We start from the raw sequence: 19,759 nt of genomic DNA, 5'->3' as shown, positions 1-19,759 counted from the left end.
TCCGAAGCGGGTCCCTCATTGCGTGAGCTAGCTTCTTCTGTTTCTACTGTAGTCTGGCGCGGCTTCGACGCGGTCCGAACGACGACTGGCCTTCAGCGACGATCTCCGCCTGAAGACGTTGACAGAAATAGGTGATTTCGCTATTAATGAGTTACGGTTTCATATGATGGTTCTTGGTTGCATTGAAGGCCTATACCCCTGGGAAGCACACCGGCGTTGCATCTGAGCTTGCATTGGTCATAGACATAATTACACGTCAGCGAGTGGTTCGCTTGGGGACGACTTGGCATGGCCTTAGACAACTTACGCACCCTACTCAATCGATAAGTCACTCCTTACAGTTGCTGAAGCTCCGCCAAGTGAAAATTACGTAGGGGTTGTATTGACCAGTTCTTCTTACACGAGGTTCTCAGCTTCGCATGTTGTTTCTGGACTGCGTCGTTTCGTAAGACTGATGCGCGTGAAGACGAGCGTCGTCTGACGTAGTACGGAAATACAACCAGGCTCATGGCAAGAACGATGGCCTAGCGCCTTGGCGTCAGCGGCCCGCGTAGGTTATCCCTGAGCTTCAAATCACCCGCATTCTCTCGCACCCGCCCGTCACTTTTGCCAAATTCGTTCACCCGTGAACCTCTCATCGTTGAGCTCCTAGAGCAGCAGACCTGATTCGTCGTCTGCTGCGACATTCCTCACCATCAGCACAGCTTGGCCAAGTGATTCGCGGCCATACCACGTCAGATCACCACGCGACAGGAAGACGGATGGAAGGGCGTACAACGTCCCGGCTGAGAGATGGAACCCCGGGAACCCTCGACTGAATACCCGGCACGCATATACAGTACCTAATATACCCATACAGAGCTGTCGTATTCCAGCCGCAAGAGCCTCCGTTCAATCAATATGCCGTCCCACCCGACAGGAAGCAAATGACAAGTGGCTGAGGATGCAACGTGACGGTGCCTGGATCCGAAGGCGTCTTCTACCATGATCTGCACCCCGCAATCGATAGCATTATTCATGCTACGCGGTTACGCGGAAGGTTAATTAGTGCTAATTTTGGTCTCACGTCACGGTTTCGCGCTTGCTCCCTAGCATGAGGTTAAACATCCAAACATCATCGCGCAATTACCGGACTTTTGACCGAAATAAAACGTCGCCCCGTCTGACGACACTGTTGGTTGTCTTACGTAGTGGCTGGAGGGTACTTCCTTATACGAAAAATGCAGCATCATCACATAGCGGAACACGCATGCCTAGGACGAACTGCCAAGAGCTTGGATGGCAGCTGTGAACTCGTGTTCGCCAGAACACAAAGTTTGGTGGCTTCGGAAGGCGTCGTCTGGTCTCCTGAGGCCACTCTGCGACTCTGACATGTCTTATAGGCTTCCTTGGCGATGAGTGTAAGATGACTACGCTGGTAGGTGAGACCAAGTATGCTTTCAGGGCGTCCAACGTGCTTTCCGAATATATATCCGGTCCGATCTCTACCTGCTAGACGTTCAACCTCCAAGGCATCTTCTGGTACCACTGCATTTTTATTGCTTAGTGGTCTTCTTCTTGTTGTCAATGAAGCTTCTCTTCTTCCTTCTTCCTCTTTTCGGCAGCGCCCTTGGGCGTGCGCTGGAGTCGCCGCCGCTAGACAGCTGTGTAGCAACATGCCCACCACCTGACTGCCCCGGCGATAATGCATTGGTATGCAATCTCTTCTCGAATCAGCCAACAGCGACCGTTAACGAAGATTTTCACAGGAAGCATGCGCGTGCCTCAACCAGCGAGAGTACGATTGCCAAGCGAAATGTCCCGAATACAAGCCTCGTATTCTGGTAAGCTAAGATCCCAATCCAAGCATATTACAATGCTCATCACAAGTTTAGCACTGCCCTAGGTTGCCACGACCGACATCCACATCAGTCAGCGTGCCAGAGCCCACACCCACCGAATGTGTATGCGAGGATGTCTTCTGCATTCTGTCATTCCCTGAGGGTTGCTACTGCCAAAACGACGCGAAGACGGCGTGCTTCAAGAAATGCGGCGGCGAGGAACCGACATACCAGGACTGCAGTATTCCAATTGACTCCGTCAAAGCTCGTGCCCCAGAGCCAGAGCCAATTCCAGAGCCCGTACCTGCGCCAGTACCGGTACCTCAGGATGAGGCTTGTGTCTGCGAAGATGTTATCTGCATTCTTTCTTTCCCCGAGGGCTGCTACTGCCGCAACGACGCAAAGAAAGCGTGTTTCGAGAAGTGCGGTGGTGAAGAGCCGACCTACGACGACTGCACTGTCGACATCGTAAACTCCCAGCCCGCACCAACACCAACGCCATTATTGCCAGAGCCTATTTGTGTATGCGAGGGATATGTATGCATCCAATCTTGGCCTGAGAGCTGTCTTTGCCGTAATGAGGGAGAGAAAGCTTGCTTCGAGAAGTGTGGTGGCGAGGAACCAACCTACCAGGACTGTGGCGTCGATATCACACCTCGTGCCGCAGAGCCCGTACCGGAACCAGTACCACAGCCACAAGATCAGAATTGCATTTGGTGCCCGCCAGCCGATTGCACTCTAGCTTTCCCAGAAGGCTGCTACTGTCGCAACGACGCCGCTAGAGCATGCTTCGAGGAATGCGGTGGTCCAGAGCCAATTTACGAAGACTGCAGTATCGATGTTGCACCTCGTGCTCCAGAGCCCGTTCCGGAGACAGTACCCGAGGCACAGTCCGAGACATGTACTTGTGAGCCTGTCTTCTGCATTCAATCCTGGCCCGAGTCTTGTTGGTGCGCCTACGATGCAGCGGTAGCATGTGCCGACAAGTGTGGTAAGCCCACACCGGTTGATACTTGCCCTCCTCGCCCCATCGAAGCTCGCAAAGCAGAACCAGAGCCGGTCCCAGAGCCTGTATCTGAGCCACAAGACGAGGCTTGCGAGTGCGAGCCCGTAGCCTGTACCGCACAATGGCCCCAATCTTGCTGGTGCTTCTACAACGCAGAAGTCGAGTGCGCCGCAAAGTGTGGCAAGCCCGCACCACCTCCATCGACCTGCCCTCCGATTCCCGACAAGGTTCGCTCAGCAGAGCCAGAGCCTGTTGCTGCGACCATTCCTCCTCCAGAGTGCGAATGCCCTCTGGTCAACTGCATCTCGACACAGCCTGAGCTATGCGAATGCCTAAATGCTTCTGCACAAAGGTGCTATGAGCTTTGTGGTGGAGAGAAGCCTGTACCCCAGGTAAGCCAACCTGTTACTGCGAGACGTGAACCAATCTAACAATATGACAGATCTGCCCACCCAGAGCCAGCTCCACATTCTCAACCAGCATCATACCCTTGCCAACCCCCGTCAACCCTCGTCAAGCTACCCCCACCAACCAGATCTGTGGCGGCGGTCGCGCAAGTCCTCTCCAAGAATGTCCTACAGGCCAGACTTGCATCACTGATCCTTTCACGCCCGGCTCCTGTGGCCCTGCTTGTGATATGCTGGGTATCTGTGTCAGCGAGAAGCTGTGCGGTGGTTTTGCGGGCTTTGAGTGCGATATCCCAGGTCAGATCTGTGTTGATGATCCGAGGGATGACTGTGATCCGTTGAATGGTGGGTCGGACTGTGGAGGGCTGTGTGCTTGGCCGCAGTGAGTTATTGAAATGAGCGGTTGGTGAGAAGAACTTCGGAGATGAAGAGAGATCGTGTATGTCAGGGGTGTAGATGTGTTGTCATTCTTTACGACATTCTTTGATTGATATTACCAACGAGTTCCATTCTTTTACCAAAATTGCACTTGTTTGATCTCTCCATACGTCTCCCTTGGTTAATCTCTGAGTCCTTTTCCCCATTGATGTCCGCTTTTATTAGACTATGTGTGCAAACTAGAATCCATTTCCAAGATTCCTGTTCATCGCATTCCCCGCCTTGACAAACATTGTCATCAATACCGCCACACTAGCACCCCACGTACCACTCCTCAAATAACTCGTCTTGTTCTTCTCGATCTTCACGTACAAGAAACTGTAGATGACGCGTAGACCGATATACGACGCCACCATAGTGTTCATCGTCGCTGTTTGGTTTCATCGTCAGCATGCACTCGAACGCGTAGACGTCCCCCAATATCACAAGGATTACTATCCCTTCAAGTCCAGACATTTGACGAGAGAGCACCACCAACAAGTACACAAAAGAAAAACTTCATCACTCACCAACATCCAAGCCCACCGCATTCCCCGCCAACACCGCCCCAATAAAGAACGGCGCGTTCTCCATACTATTCTGATGACAAGCTTCCGCGCGTTCGGCTTTCGCGTAGACAGCGTCTGGAGTGCATTTGCGGTAGTGTTCTAGTGTGGAGGCGCCGCGTGGGTTGCTGTTGTTGCGTTGGCCGTTTGCGGCGGCTTTGAAGAGACCTTGCTGGAGGGGAGATGTCAGTGGTGAGGTGGGGAGGGTGGGGAGAGGATAGGGGATTGGGAATAAAGGGACATACAGAGTATGCATGTGGGTAGAGAGCTATGATCCAGTATATGGGGATGGCGTGGAGGGAGTAGTTCGTTGGCATGGTGAGTTGTTTGAGGTTTCTCAGTCGCAAGATTGTTGTCTGTGAGGTGCAGGAATTGGTCGCTTTTATCGTGCTGAAACGGTGAGGCCCTTATGTATTCAAACTTTTCTCAATGTTTAGTCGTATTGGTAGGTTGTTGAGTAGCCCGAGACGCGCATTGACGCGAGATGCTAGTGCTACGATCAGTAATCACAGGAAAGCGCAGACATCAGGCAGTAGCAACCTCGCAAGACTAGCCATGATGAAGTTCGGATCGTCGGAAAACTTAAATGTTCTTTTGACCCTACAGTCGGTCGGTCGCAATATTGTTCCGTTGACCGCAACTCAGCATAGAGAGATCGTTGCGATGTCCGTGCCAGCGAGTCCACTTCAATCAACTCTACACTTCTATTACTGATACATCCGCAACCAACACATGCGCATCCTTTATTTACACTCAACCCCACAACCCTATCTACAACGTAATCTTATCCGCCATCCCCACCCCACCCATCCACTCAATATAACTCTCAATACTCTTCTGCATCGCATCCGTCGCCTTCTCAATCAACCCCGTAATCGGTGTGAGGCCCGCCTGCTCCTTCATAACATCGATGAAATCATTATTAAACGCATCATTAATATTGACCTTCACAACACCACAGTCAATGCACTCTTTAAGCAGCTTCTCCTGGAACCACTCTTTGCCCGCACCATGCAGAACGAGAGCAACGCGGTCCCCAACTTTGCTGTGTACGTTGCGCAGACGGGGGTAATCGAGTTGAGGACCCTTAGGACCGTACTTGCCGTGTACGTTTCCGAAGGCGGGGGCTAGCCAGTTGATGCCTGTTGCGACGAATTCCTCAGCTTGTTCGGGGGTGGTGAGAATGGCTTCTAGACCCATTTCACTCAGGTCGCCGACACCGTCTTCGCCGCCATCGATACGGCCTGGCTCCGCTTCTGTAATAATCCCGCGCTCATTGCAGTACTTGACCAATTCAGCCGTCTTTTCCAGATTATCGTCAAAATGGCTCATATCAACCATGATGCCATCGAAGCCGTTCTTGAAGTTCGCTGCTTTCTTAACGATTTCTGGGGTTTGCGCGTGATCCATGTGCAGGGCGACGGGGACGCTGGCGTTGTCGGCGGCTTCGCGGGCGGCGTGCAGGAGGATGCCGTCGGCGTAGTTGATGGCCCAGGGGAAGAGTTGGATGATTAGTGGTGCGCGCTTTGCTTCTGCTGCGCGGACGGAGGCGAGGATGCCTTCAACGTTGTAGCAGCATGTTGCGCAGATGGCGTATTTGTTTGCGACGGCGTGGGCGACGAGCTTGACGGCTTTGTTTTGGGAGAGGTCGGGTGCCATGGTGATGGTTGTGTGAGTTGTTTCAAGTGTAGATTTGATATGATGGTATCAAGTGCAAGACAGAGGATTGAAGGAAGAGAGACGTGATATGAGCGATGATGCAACTTCCCCTCGTCGTTCCGGTTGCATTTCCGACATTCCGATGTCTTCTCTTATGGTGGGGCTGTCGGCAACTGCTAGATAGCTTCAGCGGCGGAAACACCGATATTCGGGTTATCTGCCGGCTAATTGCAGCAATTGCTGTTGGAGACTTGTACCCACGGAATGCCTAGTCGGGCATTACTTGCCGCGGCCTTTGCCTTACCCCAGATCGGCTCAGTATTACCCCAGAACTTCCGCTCGTTCCTCAACACCTAGATAGCTGTATATTAGAAAGATCTGATCGAGATTCTAGCATTGCAAGCACGATCTACGCATAGTAGCGTAGATTCGCGAAGTTCCATCATCATCATCATCAAACATCACGTCGGGAACACTTCGGATAGATCCCCTCCAAGACGATCGTGTACAAACTGCATGACACTTTACACACTGGCACTTCTCGTAGACTTCGCCTCGCTGACTTGGGAGTTCGCTCAGCTGGAAAATACTGCACCTGTCATGTGGGCACGTTACCCCTCCATTTTGGTTGGACTTATTACCTATCACCCTTCACACCACGACTTCACGCAGACTGCCAGATCTGGAAAAATTGTTTGGAGTTTCACGTCTGATTTGCGTGATATATGGGCTACTAATGTACAATCGTAATCATGAAGAGTCCAGCCCAAGCCAATCGACGGCCATGTACCCAAACGGCTTTGATCGATAGAACCTTGAACTCCCGCTCCAGCCCAGGAATGGCTACCGAAGCAAATGCAAAGAGACGCCACTCGGTTGCGTGCCTAGATAAGAAGATATGACATTCGTAGTCGCCAGGAAGCAATGATGTTCAGCTTCATACGCAGATAGACCGCCCAATCCCGAGCCTATAGCATGTGCCTAGCTGTCTGAACTAACGCCGCCCATAATAAGATCCCATGGTATCGAGCCGCTTATAACGCCCAGAACGCCACACATGCTCATAAGGAAATACCCGAAGTTTTGATCATAACCGTACAAATGCCGCTGAAGTCGTCGAAGAAAGGAAGTCGGTGAACTGTGTCTAGAGTATCGCTAAGTGAACCCCAACGGCGGCGAGCTGTGATGATCTACACAGACGCATTAGTATGCCAACTGATGAGTAGCATAAAAGCCATTCGTAGCTCCGGTTCACAAGAGGTTCGGCGAGGTTCGACATCAGTCCTATAGTACACTATCAGTAGAAGAGCAAAGCAGATTGAATAGTTTAGCGAATGACGCCCCAACTATCCATGCTGCTAAGACCTCCAGTGCGCTCCTTCTTCTTGAACGCATTCCAGAAGCGAAGCGTCTCATCACCAGCACCAGTGACGATGACCTGACCATCCGGGCTCATGGCCAAGTAGAGTACACGATAGGTGTGGCCCGTTAACGAGACGACTTGCTGCATGCTTGGGTACTTCCAGACAATGATCTGGTTCTGGCTGTAACCGTGCGTAGAAACGATCTCGTTGCTGTTCTTTGACCATGCTAGGTTGCAAACTTGGCTACCAGTATCGAGACTGTTGATGAGGTTTGCTGGTGCCGTAGGCGATAGAGGCACGTTGGCAGTAGTTGCAGCGGACGCGGCCGCCGATGCGGAGGCGAGTGCTGAAGCTGACGGGCCGCTGGAGCTGACGAGGGTGTTCCAGAACTTGATAGTCCGGTCTGCTGTACCACCGCCGCTAGCGAGAAGACCACGCTGATGTGGGCTCCAAGCAATGGCCTTGACGGCGGCTTGATGCTCACTCCACTTAAAGGTAGGCTCAGCGTTGAGCTTGTCCCAGACCATGAGCTTGTTGTCGTTGCCTCCGGATGCGAGTTGCTGATCTTCCTGATTCCACTTGAGGCCGCAGACTTCTTGCTTATGGCCAACAAGCTTACGCAACCATTGCTCTGGCTGACGCACGTCTCGGTGGTAGATTGTACGGTCTCGCGATCCTGAGGTGAGGATGTGTTCGTTCCATGCAAGGGCGCCGACCCTAGCTGTGTGACCTGTCATGGTGCGAAGACGGCGCTGAGTCTGCGCATCCCAGATTTGTACTTGGCCTCGGTTGGTTCCGACCGCAATGTGAGAGCCCTGCTGGGGATTAGTAAATGCGGCATATGATCTAGATGGCAGAACTTACACGCTGTATCCAATTGACACTCGTCACTGAATCATCGCCAAGTTCACAGAGCTTGGTAACGCGACCACTACTCGAGTTCCACATGTAAACACATGATCCAAGTCCTACTCCCAGGGTATTTTGGCTGCCCCAGTCCACGAGGTTGAGGTAGAAGTCATCTGCAAGATCCGGTGCATCCAGAACCTTGTATGGTACCTTGGAGACTGCGCGGGCTTGACGTTGTGGACTAAGAAGCATGCGTTGACTGCTGTACTTGATTGGTGATAGGCTGTAGAGATCCGAACGAGCGTTGAGGTTGAGAATACCATGTCGACTTGAGGGCGTCCTCGACGGAGTTGGCTGGCCGGAGTAGGAGAACAGATTCTTGTGCGGGGTTGATGGGGTTCCTGAAGGCGGTGGTAATGTGGCTGTGGTCCTAGCTGGAGGGGTGTGTGAGCGTCCTGCCCCTCGCATGTTGGCACTATCTGTCGGCGACAGACTCTGGGGAAAGGCTTGGGGCACGGAGCCCTCGAACATCTCTTGTCGGAGTACGGCGGAGTAGGTGCGATTGGCTTCTTCGGCTATGGCGGGTTAGTGACTGCATAGCAGAGGACTGGAAGTGCTTACTCTTCTGGAAGTGTAGCTCGTGATGCGGAGTGCGCCTCGCTTTGGACGGAGTTGCTGGCGAGGCTTCATCGTGGAGCAGGTTGTAGCTTGCCTGGAGGTCTTGGCCTGCGCGATTTGGGATGAACCTGGGGAGACGTCAGTACAGAGAATCCAGTGCGACTAGGTTGTTGCAATCTCACCTGTCGCCATATATGCGCGGGCGCTTTCGGCTTGGGCTTGCTGTTGGTGTCCGCTCCCTAACTCGGCCAGCCTGTTCAATATGACCAAGAGCTTTCGTTAACGCAGCTGCGTCTATAGGTTCTGACCCCCGATCGAGCGGGTTGGAGGGGAAGATCTGGTTGCGCTTGTGCGAGGCAGTAGGCGGTGTCTTTGACTCGGGCGGCGATATCAGTGTCGGGGTTGCGACGCCCTCTTCGGTCTGCGCATGCGCTGCAGCGGTCTCCCCTGGGTCGTCTCGCGCCATCGAGATGGATGCGCCTGGTTATGGGTTTGTTGTTGTGTAGATGCGTGGACTGTGTCGAAGAAAGTAATAGAGTCGTGGCGGGGTGAGGGTAATCGAAGATCGCAAGTGGCGGATATGTTGCAGTTGACGGGACAATGGTTGCCTGAAACGAAGGTGAAGGTGGGAACAATGAGGTGAGTCGCGCAGTGACGTGGAGTCGTGGTATTGTGATGATTGATAGCCCCTAAGTCGTTTGCCCTCCTCTTAACCAATGACAGGTCGTCGCGGCGCACAATAGTGCAGTCAATAGGTATGCTTTTTTATTCAATTTGGTTGCGCATCGAATTACGGTAGACGTGGGTAATGTCGTCGTGGTGTTGGCGGTGGGCGCGCAACGGGCGGGGTGGGCGGCGGTGACCTTGTTGTGGTTGCGGGTCGGAGCTTGTATGCTAGACAGGCGCAGGGTGCTGGGGGAGCAACGAGAGACACGGCGGGCGCACGTAAGGAGAGACAATAGTAATGGACTGGTCCTGGGCCAGCTAGGCTATGTAATGGTGAAAGCGAAGATGGAGTTGAAGATGTCGTCTGAACAAAGCAGCGAGCGAGGAGAGGGTGGCCGCTGCGATGCGCCAGGGCAAGAGCCGTCACGTCGTCGCTGCCATATCCGCATGTTTTGATGTTCGTACCTTCCACCACGACGCGTTCCTTGGGGTCCTCTCATCCAATCAGCGTCGCGCATGGCCGCCGAGTGGAGTCTAGCGCTAACCTCCGACGTGCCCTCCATCGCCTCTCAATCGATACCCCACACCGCCCGCGGCCAGCTTGTAGACGTCGTGTCCAATCCTTGATGCTGCCATCATCCAAGCTGCGCATTACACTACTGCACCTTGCACCGACAACACCCCTTGTTGTATCACATCCCAACTTTATACTATCGCGTGTACGAACCATGGCGACCAAACCCTCCCTCAAAGCTGCCGAGGACTTCCTTTCTTTTGTCAATGCCTCGCCCACACGTACGTCGCGTGCTATCATTACCTGAGTAGACACTGACTGTAGGTAGCATTTCACGCCGTTAAGTCGGCAAAGGAGAGGTTAGAGAAGGCGGGTTTCAAGCAGATCAAGGTACGCAACTGTGCAGTCTGAGTGTCAATAGTGGGGTATCATGATACCTTTATATATTCGGTGGTAGAGGCAGATAGTAACAATAACCAGGAGCGCGACTCATGGGCACCCACCCTGCATCCCGGAGGCAAATACTACCTCACCCGCAACACATCCTCCATCGTCGCATTCGCTATCGGTAACAAATGGAAGGCGGGCAACCCCATTGCCATGATCGGCGCCCACACCGACTCTCCCTGCCTGCGCATCAAGCCTGTATCCAAGCGAACGGGCGACGGCTTCATCCAAGTAGCCTGCGAGACATATGGTGGTGGACTATGGCATACCTGGTTCGACCGCGACCTCAGCATCGCAGGCCGCGCCATGGTACGGACAAAGGACGGCAACATCGAGCAACGTCTGGTCAAGGTTGAGCGACCGATCCTGCGGATACCCACTCTGGCTATTCATCTCGATCGCCAGGAGAACTTCCAGTTCAACAAGGAAACCCAGCTGTTCCCCATTGCCGGTCTCGTCGCTGCAGAGCTGAACCGTCAAGGCAAGGGCGAAGAGTCCAAGGAGGAAAGCAACGATGCGGACACCGAAGGCCCCCTCGCTGCGCCGACCGCGAGACACCACCCGTATATCATCGATATCATCGCCGAGGAGGCCGGCGCTGAACCAAGTGACATCGTGGACTTCGAGATGGTCCTGTACGATACGCAGAAATCAGTCATTGGCGGTCTGAACAACGAGCTGATCTTCTCTCCACGACTGGACAATCTTATGATGACGTATTGCAGCGTCGAGGGTCTTCTCAAGAGTCTGTCCGACTCGTCAGCACTGGAGAAGGATTCGACTATCCGATTGATCGCATGCTTCGATCACGAGGAGATTGGCTCCCAAACAGCACAGGGAGCAGACTCCAACCTGCTACCTGCTGTCATTCGCCGTCTCTCGGTATTGCCAGCGTCCGAGAGCAACTCCGATGCATCGTATGACAAGGTCGAGGCAGACACTGCTACCGCCTACGAGCAAACGCTCGCCACTTCTTTCTTGATCTCCGCCGATATGGCACACTCCGTACACCCCAACTACCCAGCCAAGTACGAGGCTCAGCACAGGCCTGAGATGAACAAGGGAACTGTTATCAAGATTAACGCCAACGCGCGTTACGCCACCAACTCACCAGGTATTGTTCTGCTCCAAGAAGCAGCCCGCCGTGCCAAAGCGGCTTCTTACAACCCGAAGTCAGGAAAGGAGGGTGTTCCGCTTCAGCTCTTCGTTGTTCGTAACGACTCGTCGTGTGGAAGCACCATCGGACCTATGCTGTCGGCGGCCATGGGCGCGCGTACTCTTGATCTAGGTAACCCTCAGCTCAGCATGCACAGCATCCGTGAGACTGGTGGTGCGCATGATGTTGAGCACGCTGTGAACCTGTTCGACAGCTTCTTTGAGAACTTCGAGGAGCTTGAGAAGAAGATCATCGTAGACTGACTCGATCGATCGAAGCTATAATGAACATAGTGTCACAACAAAACATAGCACGAATGAACGAATTGAAGCGTGAAATACTGAACAAGTCAATTCGAGGTTGTGTGATGAGTACCTTGTGGACTTCGGAATCCGTCGGTATCGTTCCGCTGGATTTCAGGGTCCACGCCAAGCACCCCACCAGTGTCATCTTTCGTCCGTGTTTACTGACGCGGGAACCGTAACGAGACAATCGACATGATGGCAAAACCTCAATTCCTGTCTGGCGACAAGAAAGCCATAGACGACTTCCTGGACAAGTTCGATGTATGCGCCTAGAATCTCCGGTTGCCGGACACTTCACTGACGAGATGTTCAGGTCTTCCTCTTCGACTGCGATGGTATGCGCCAGCCTTATTCCTACATTCCTGTCTCTTGCTCGTGATCACCGTATAACCCGTGGCCATCTACTGATCGTGACGAAGGATAGGCGTCCTCTGGTCCGGCGATCACCTATACGAGAAGGTCCCAGAAACCCTCGAGATGCTGAGGAGTAAAGGTAAGACACTTACCTGCTACGCAACATTATGGAATTCCAACTAACTGACCCCAGGCAAACAACTCGTCTTTGTCACAAACAACAGCACCAAGTCGCGCGCAGACTACAGGAAGAAGTTCGAAAAACTTGGTATCCCCGCCCAGGTGGTAAGTAAGCAGGAGCCCAAAGTATGAACACAGGCTGACACGATATCAGGAAGAAGTTTTCGGATCGTCCTACAGCGCCGCCGTATACATCGCTCGCATCCTCAAGCTCCCCGCGCCGAAGAACAAGGTATTCGTGCTAGGAGAGTCAGGCGTGGAACAGGAGCTCGAAGCTGAAGGCGTCCCATACATTGGTGGTACAGACCCTGCCTACCGGCGCGAGTTCCGGCAGCCAGAGGACTTCGAGGCTATTGCAAATGGCAGCCTACTCGATCCAGATGTCGGCGTCGTTCTGAGTGGTCTGGACTTCCATTCCAACTACTTGAAGACGGCAATCGCGTTCCAGTACCTACAACGTGGTGCGGTATATCTCGCGACCAACATCGACAGCACACTGCCAAATGCGCATTCACTGTTCCCCGGTGCTGGCGCATCAGGTGCTGCACTTGAGAAAGCTATCGGTAGGGCGCCATTGTCGCTGGGCAAGCCAAGTCAGGCTATGATGGATGCGATAGAAGGCAAGTTCAAGTTCGACCGAAGCAGAACATGCATGGTGGGCGATAGATTGAACACGGACATCCAATTCGGTATCGACGGAAAGCTGGGCGGGACTCTGGCTGTGCTTACCGGCGTTAGCAAGAAGGAGGACTTCCTGGCTGAGGGTGCGACAACTGTTCCGATGGCTTATGTGAACGCGCTGGGTGACCTCATGGGCTGAGCAATGATGTTATGAGAGCAGGGCTGCACCTAGAAGCAAGGTTGCAACGGCATAGACAGGGTTCGGTATAGAATACAGGGAAACGATGCTGAGACTCGCATGCCATTCTGAACCGCTGGGTCTAGGAACATGGCAAGCAATGATGACCCAATCAGACACGCGAACAGCGCGTGCGCTACATATGGCTAGCGTGCTTTACGCGTGCACGCGAACGCGCCTGCCACTTTAACACCCCCATCAACCGTGGAGACGTGCAAGCCGCCGAACAACGCAAGAAACCTCAACATCATGATCCGCCACGACTACTCTCGAGTTGACCCCAAGCGACGCGCGCAAATCGATCCTAAGAGGCAACAATTTAAGAAAGCAGAGTTCCAGCAGCAGAACTATGAACACCGACTGAACTTCTACACGCTGCCACCCACCGCAGAGATTACACTGGAAGAGTTTGAGACATGGGCAATCAACAGGCTGAAGGGTATGCGCCTTTCATCACGACTACCTGATCGTGCTAACAGTGTGCGCTGCAGTCCTCTCCGAACTCGAAGCCTGCAGTTTCCGCAACAAAGGCCCCGAAGAGACCGCCGAATACATGAAGAGCATACTGGAGAAGTACCTTCCACTGCGATCGGATTCCTCAAGAAGTCAGAAACTACAGGAAGAGCGGAGGAGAGATCACTATTCACACTTCATACTGCGCCTTGCGTTTTCGTCAACAGAGGACCTGCGACGGCGGTTTTCGCGGCTGGAGACTATGCTGTTTACACTGCGGTTCAAGGATGATGATCTGCGAGAGCGGCAGCAATTCGTCAACAGCCTCAATCTGGATTGGACAGAGGTTAAGGAAGACGAGAAGAGGGAGCTGAGGGATGAGTTGCATGCGGCGAGTGGTATTAAGAAGACTGAGGATCAGGAGTGGTTCAAGGTTGATTGGGAGAGGGTACCTGAACTTGTTGCGCAACGGAAGGTACTTTTGAAGAGGGGAATGGCGTATGTTCCGCAACGAGAACAGATGAGTCTGGTGGTTGCTGAGTTTACGAAGAAGCTGGACGAGGCACTAGAGGTATGGATTCCGCTACACACATATCTGAAGGTATCGCTAACAACCTCACAGCTAACAGCACGCGCCCTCCCCCGCCTCGACGAAGACGACCGCCTCGCCCCCATCCTCGCCCACCTCTCCCAATCCTTCACAACCCCCGACGCCGCCTACTCCACCTCCGACGCCAACATCGACGGCCTCTCCACCATCACCGCAAACAGCATCGACATACTCTCCCAACACTTCCCCCTCTGCATGCGCAACCTGCACAACAGACTGCGCGATGACTCGCATCTCAAGCACTTCGGCCGTCTGCAATACACCCTCTTCCTCAAAGGCATCGGCCTCAGCCTCGACGAATGCCTCGTCTTCTGGCGCCGCAGCTTCAAGCTCATCACCGACGAGAAATTCCAAAAAGAATACAAATACAACATCCGCCACGCCTACGGCGACGTGGGCGGCGATGCAAACCGTCGCGGCCGCGGCTACACACCGTACTCGTGCCAGAAACTCCTCACCGAGGCCCTGCCTGGTGCTGGTCAATCGCACGGCTGCCCCTACCGCACGTTCAGCCCGGAAAACCTGCTCACCATGCTGCAGCGTGTGGGTGTCAATGATAGGGATGTGCTCAAGACGGTTAAAGAGGATGTGGGCAAACAACGGTATCATGTTGCGTGCAATCGTGTGTTTGAGTGGAGTCACAAGAAGGAGATTAAGAAGGTTAAGGAGGAGGGGAGCTGGAGTAGTAATGATTTGGATACGATTGTGCATCCGAATACGTATTTTAAGAGGAGTTGGCTTTTGAAGCATTTGGGGGAGGGGAATGCGGGGGTTGTTGGGGGGGAGAAGATGGAGGAGTGATGGCTTAATAGTTGTTTGTTAGGTCTAGGGTTGGGATATTGCATGGTCATGATGGGATGGCATGGTTGCGGTTATGCTCTGCAGCGTTTGTACTTGAATACCAGTCCATCTACTTTCCGCGACTCCTCGTCTTGACTATCCGGGTTAGGCAGTAGCAGCTTCCCAACGCGCCATGACATCTGTGCGTTTTCCGGCTACTCGGCTCCTTCGACACTCACGCGAGCTTCTGCCTGGAAACCTTCAACGTCTTGGGTTCGGCTCGTCTTGCGGTGATCCGACTGCAGCTACTTCCATGGTACTTTGGATACAACCTCTTGCCTTTCTTTCTGCCATCACTTCCAGCATGAGTTGGGACGTCGCAAAGTCCGTCGAGTTGCACAATCGCATTGTCGCCCATGCCCGCTCGCACCTTCCACCCGAACACCAACCCACCATCCAGCGCAATTGGTTCGCCGTACATTCGATAGACCCAGCTTCCCCAGGCTTCGAATTCAATCTTGACGATGAACTCACAGAATTCCTATCTGGCATCGATCTAGTCGTGCCCAACGACGCCAGTAACCATCTGGCTTTTAACCCAGTCCTCGTTGGCATCGTCAACCCTCACGGTCGTTACGGTTTGCGAACCCAGTCATGGGAGGATTGGGATGATGACCACGCTGATCTCATCGTGCTGTACCAGAACACGGGGTATGATCCAGCTGGGTTAGTCTACAATCTAGAAACGCAGCAGGTTACCTACTTGGAAGACGCATTTACCTCACCCTATGAACCCGATGAGATGAAGCTTCCGTGGGCTGATCTTGATGAAGTTCTACAACTCTATTGGGACTGCGTCGAATCTGGCAAGTTTGTTATAGATACGCAAAACCCTGGGTTTGGCGAACCTGATAATCTTGCGACGCAGGGGTGGAGAGTTGAGCTGTGTACGGAGAAAGAGATGGATCAGGTGCTGAGTGTGTGGGGTAGTTTGGTTGATGCGATTGCGAAGAGGCTGCCTGCATCCGACATGCGTGGGGAAAAGAAAGAGGATGAAGACCAGACAGAAGACGAAAGTCCCCAGCGCAAGAAGAGGAGGAAGCATGAAAAACCTTTGATCTCTACCGAGGTCTTGGATAAGTACCCGGCGATTCCGCCATTCGTGCGCACCTTTCTCTCAAAAGCTAAGAAACCTCCGTTCAAATCTATCGCACCGCAAATCGACGTACCTGATGAGAACTTCATCCATCGCATAGGAGCGGAGATGCAGAAGATATACCCAGATGCCACCCTCGAAGAGCCGCAACACGAGATATCCGGAAGTCGCATGTTTCTGCTTTTCCCTTGGCGCACATCAGGCATCGAACTCCTATCGGAACGCGACCAGGAGAACTGGAACTCTAAACGTGGATCTAACATTTTGGACAATCGCGGAGGAATATACATTCAACCCGACGACTTCTACTCGTATTGCGGCACGTTACTGCTGCCATTTCCTCTCGGGAGTAACGGTCACGTCCTGCGAGGTGATGATACCAAAGTAAAAGCCTATGAGCCGGGTCAGGATGTATTGTATCAACGCGGCGTAGGTAATCCCTTCGTACCTGGCTGGGGAACGCCGTTGACTGCTATCCTGATCAACTGGTGGGAGCAAGTCGAAAATGACTCTTGGGATGTTGATGAGAATGGAGTCGCTGGGGGAGATGAGCTCTGGAAGAAGGCGGATACAGAGGAGGATGCCGAGGACTTCAAAATTTAGTGGTGATGCTTTCGACAAGCACGACCTGAATTGCTATTGCGCGTCGTCTGCGCGACGATGAGGATTCTCGCTTGCGTGGAAGTTTGCGGATACAAGCATGATTGCTGGGGCCCATACGGGACAGCGCAGTACCACGCGATACGAGTTTGTCGACAGCAAACTCATAACTTTTCGACTCATTAGAGGACGAGATGCCTAGCACCAGATGTCCAAGACACTACGAGTAGCCAAAGATGAGCGACAATGCTTCATTCACGTTCATTGGGGACAATACCCACGGGTCTACCCTGAACCAAGGGTCTATCGTCACTGGAGACGGCTCGCACGTCGGTAACATCAACCACTTTCACACCGCTACACAGCAGGATTCCGCGCGCAAATCATGCCTGAGAGACCTCCTGGCAGCTTTGGGGGATGATCCAGACGACTACCGGCAGATGCTCGAAGACCGCAAAGGACCGAAAACACTGGGTACCTGTGAGTGGGTTTCGGAAACAGACGCATACAAGGGCTGGATCGCCAAGTCTTCCGGCCTACTATGGATCTCCGGAGATGCCGGCAAGGGGAAGACTATGCTTTCTCTTCATCTCGTCAGCAGCCTGAAAGGCCACTCTTCAGCTATGAATGTCGTCCACTTCTTCTGCAGTCGAGACCACGGAAGGAACAATGGTGCTTCTATTCTCCGCGGCCTTATCTATCAACTGCTCTCTCAACGTCCATCGCTGTTTGAGCATGTCCTGGATGACTACGACAAGCACGGTACTAGTCTTTTCGATGACAGAAAGTTTCAAGCCCTCTGGGCCGTCTTCGCTCGGATGTTGCACGACCAGAATGTCGCACCCATTACATGCATTCTGGACGGCTTAGACGAATGCGATGAAGAGGGTCTAGAAGACTTCTGGGTGAAGATTCAGAGTCTATACGAGCCGGCTTCTGAACGAAGATCTGCGGGCTCTTCTCACTCCTTCAGACTTCTCGTTGTCAGCCGCAATCACCCATACTCTATCGAGCAAGCAATGGATACTTTTCCTCGACTGCGTCTTGAACCCGATAACCAGCCACATGTCGGGTTAGACATCTCCAAATTTTTGGACGACCGTATGTCCAGTTTGCGATGCCCAACAGAAGCGCGCGATTACATTAAGAATCGGCTGTGCGATCGATCGGAAGGCACTTTTTTATGGGTTGGCTTCGCAGTCAACGCCTTGAAGAAGGTGCGAGTAATTGACATGGAAAAGACAGTCGACTCATTCCCACGTGGACTCGATGCCATGTACCGTCGCATGTTGTTGGCAATCTCCGAGCATGAAAGAGACAAGGTTATGGCAATCTTGCAGTGGATCACGACCACATTTCGTCCACTAAGCCTCGTCGAGCTGGCTACCGCCGTCGGCACAATGCCTGCGAGGGGCCAAACCCTGGAAGAGGCGATCAAGGATGAGGTAGCTTATGCTGCAGATCTATTGACGATAGCGACGCGGGTTGACAAAGACAACCACGAAGTGGTAAGAACCAGCGTTACACTGGTACATTCATCTCTGTTGGACTTCCTTCAAAACGTTTCAGAATATGATCCCGATCTGAGAACCTTTCGTCTCCAGGCAGCCGCCACACATGACCGATTAACTCGGCGCCTCTTTGACTACCAGTACCAGATCTTGCAAAGCTTTGACTCCGTCCAGAATGACGATGTTCGTTTCGAAGATCTCAGTAACCATCAAGTAATGAGTGTTCAACACCCGCTATTGCATTACGCCATATATCACAGCCTGGAACACATGTGCCATGGTGGAAACCTTCATCGCCTCAACTGTTACCATCCGATACTTGACTCAAACGACCAATATCATACTCAATGGTTGCAACTACAGTGCCGTACAACGTGCGATCATCTACCGGTGAAAGGAGTCAAACTGGCACATATCGCTGCCCTATACGGCCTGCTTGCATTCCTCAAGTACGCTCACCACCAATTCCACATGGAGCTGGATATCAGAGACGGTGATAATCGAACACTTCTCTTCTACGCTACAGCTAAATACCATATGCACGTCATTGAATGGTTATTAGTCCAGGGTGCCGATGCGAACGCTCGAGATGTGACCGGACAGACAGCCTTGCACATCGCTGCTTACCAAAGTCGAGCTGACATTGTCAAAATGCTCATTCGTCATGGATCAAGAACCAGAGTCCAGTCTTCTACTCGTATTACGAAAAGTATGCTAGACGGATTGGATCGTGACTTCGGTGACTTCGATCAAGATGAAGAGGATATCGGTCAAGCCCAATTGGCGAAATGGAGTGGAACCCCTGTCCATATCGCTGCTACCATTGAGCAGCCCGAAGTCATGCACATCCTACTCAGTACTTTTCTACGAGAAGGTGGTTCCATCAACGAGACTGACGAGAATGGTCGTACCTTTCTCCATCTACTAGCAACATCCCATGCGTCCGATCTGCGGCGTTGCTGGAATGTCTTTAGCAAGTTTGCAGAGTCTTCTGAGATCGTCAATCACATGCTGGACAGAAACGGAGAATCTGCCCTACATATTGCCACACGGAAATCCTGTCTATCACTCGATAGCTCGTTTCAGGACGACTTCTATGAGGATTCGGACTCCGACTCCGCCTCCGACTCCGAAAAGACGGTGTGGAATCCTGTCATCGCACTTGTAGAAACGTTTGGAACAGCTGTCAACATTCAGACTTCCACAGGAGTAACACCGTTACACATCGCCTGCAAAAAGGGGGTTTTCAGCCTAGTCAATTATCTCCTTCGCAAAGGTGCTAATGCGCGCTTGTATGATGAGTCTGGTCAGAACGCAATGCACTGGCTTTGTAGCCAGATACAACGAGGCGGCGAAAACAGACCTGCAATTCTTGCCACACTGACACAAAGCATGACTGTGGAAGATATCGAGGCTAAAAGAACCGACGGTCAAACAGCTCGAGATCTTGCTGTCAAGCACG

General features: G+C 52.7%; 7 protein-coding genes across 7 annotated transcripts; 5 read left to right on the top strand and 2 right to left on the bottom strand.

Annotated features, from left to right (window-relative positions):
* Nucleotides 1–4,987: 4,987 nt before the first annotated feature.
* On the bottom strand, nt 4,988–5,875 carry J4E93_001169 (uncharacterized protein; the record flags this gene model as incomplete). Its single annotated transcript, XM_049339121.1, has 1 exon — nt 4,988–5,875. One exon carries the CDS (start codon nt 5,873–5,875, stop codon nt 4,988–4,990), a length of 888 nt encoding a protein of 295 aa, XP_049203078.1.
* A 1,327-nt stretch (nt 5,876–7,202) lies between these two features.
* On the bottom strand, nt 7,203–9,172 carry J4E93_001168 (uncharacterized protein; the record flags this gene model as incomplete). Its single annotated transcript, XM_049339120.1, has 4 exons — nt 7,203–8,054; nt 8,104–8,663; nt 8,710–8,834; nt 8,889–9,172. The coding sequence occupies 4 exons, from the start codon at nt 9,170–9,172 to the stop codon at nt 7,203–7,205; spliced, it is 1,821 nt and encodes a 606-aa protein (XP_049203077.1).
* An 826-nt stretch (nt 9,173–9,998) lies between these two features.
* J4E93_001167 (uncharacterized protein) lies at nt 9,999–11,752 on the top strand (the record flags this gene model as incomplete). Its single annotated transcript, XM_049339119.1, has 3 exons — nt 9,999–10,167; nt 10,215–10,276; nt 10,367–11,752. 3 exons carry the CDS (start codon nt 9,999–10,001, stop codon nt 11,750–11,752), a joined length of 1,617 nt encoding a protein of 538 aa, XP_049203076.1.
* Nucleotides 11,753–11,986: 234 nt separating this feature from the next.
* J4E93_001166 (uncharacterized protein) lies at nt 11,987–13,148 on the top strand (the record flags this gene model as incomplete). The annotated part of the gene is made up of 5 exons (XM_049339118.1): nt 11,987–12,055; nt 12,108–12,129; nt 12,219–12,287; nt 12,342–12,433; nt 12,483–13,148. The coding sequence occupies 5 exons, from the start codon at nt 11,987–11,989 to the stop codon at nt 13,146–13,148; spliced, it is 918 nt and encodes a 305-aa protein (XP_049203075.1).
* Nucleotides 13,149–13,436: 288 nt separating this feature from the next.
* J4E93_001165 (uncharacterized protein) lies at nt 13,437–15,051 on the top strand (the record flags this gene model as incomplete). Its single annotated transcript, XM_049339117.1, has 3 exons — nt 13,437–13,626; nt 13,679–14,211; nt 14,263–15,051. The coding sequence occupies 3 exons, from the start codon at nt 13,437–13,439 to the stop codon at nt 15,049–15,051; spliced, it is 1,512 nt and encodes a 503-aa protein (XP_049203074.1).
* Nucleotides 15,052–15,394: 343 nt separating this feature from the next.
* J4E93_001164 (uncharacterized protein) lies at nt 15,395–16,789 on the top strand (the record flags this gene model as incomplete). Its single annotated transcript, XM_049339116.1, has 1 exon — nt 15,395–16,789. The coding sequence occupies one exon, from the start codon at nt 15,395–15,397 to the stop codon at nt 16,787–16,789; it is 1,395 nt and encodes a 464-aa protein (XP_049203073.1).
* A 233-nt stretch (nt 16,790–17,022) lies between these two features.
* J4E93_001163 (uncharacterized protein) lies at nt 17,023–17,863 on the top strand (the record flags this gene model as incomplete). The annotated part of the gene is made up of 2 exons (XM_049339115.1): nt 17,023–17,704; nt 17,760–17,863. 2 exons carry the CDS (start codon nt 17,023–17,025, stop codon nt 17,861–17,863), a joined length of 786 nt encoding a protein of 261 aa, XP_049203072.1.
* Between the last annotated feature and the right edge of the window lie 1,896 nt (nt 17,864–19,759).

This window comes from Alternaria ventricosa (assembly GCF_023758065.1).
Source record: "Alternaria ventricosa strain BMP 2768 chromosome Unknown scaffold_2, whole genome shotgun sequence".
Lineage (NCBI taxonomy): Eukaryota > Fungi > Ascomycota > Dothideomycetes > Pleosporales > Pleosporaceae > Alternaria > Alternaria ventricosa.
This window is presented reverse-complemented; position numbering and strand designations above follow the sequence as displayed.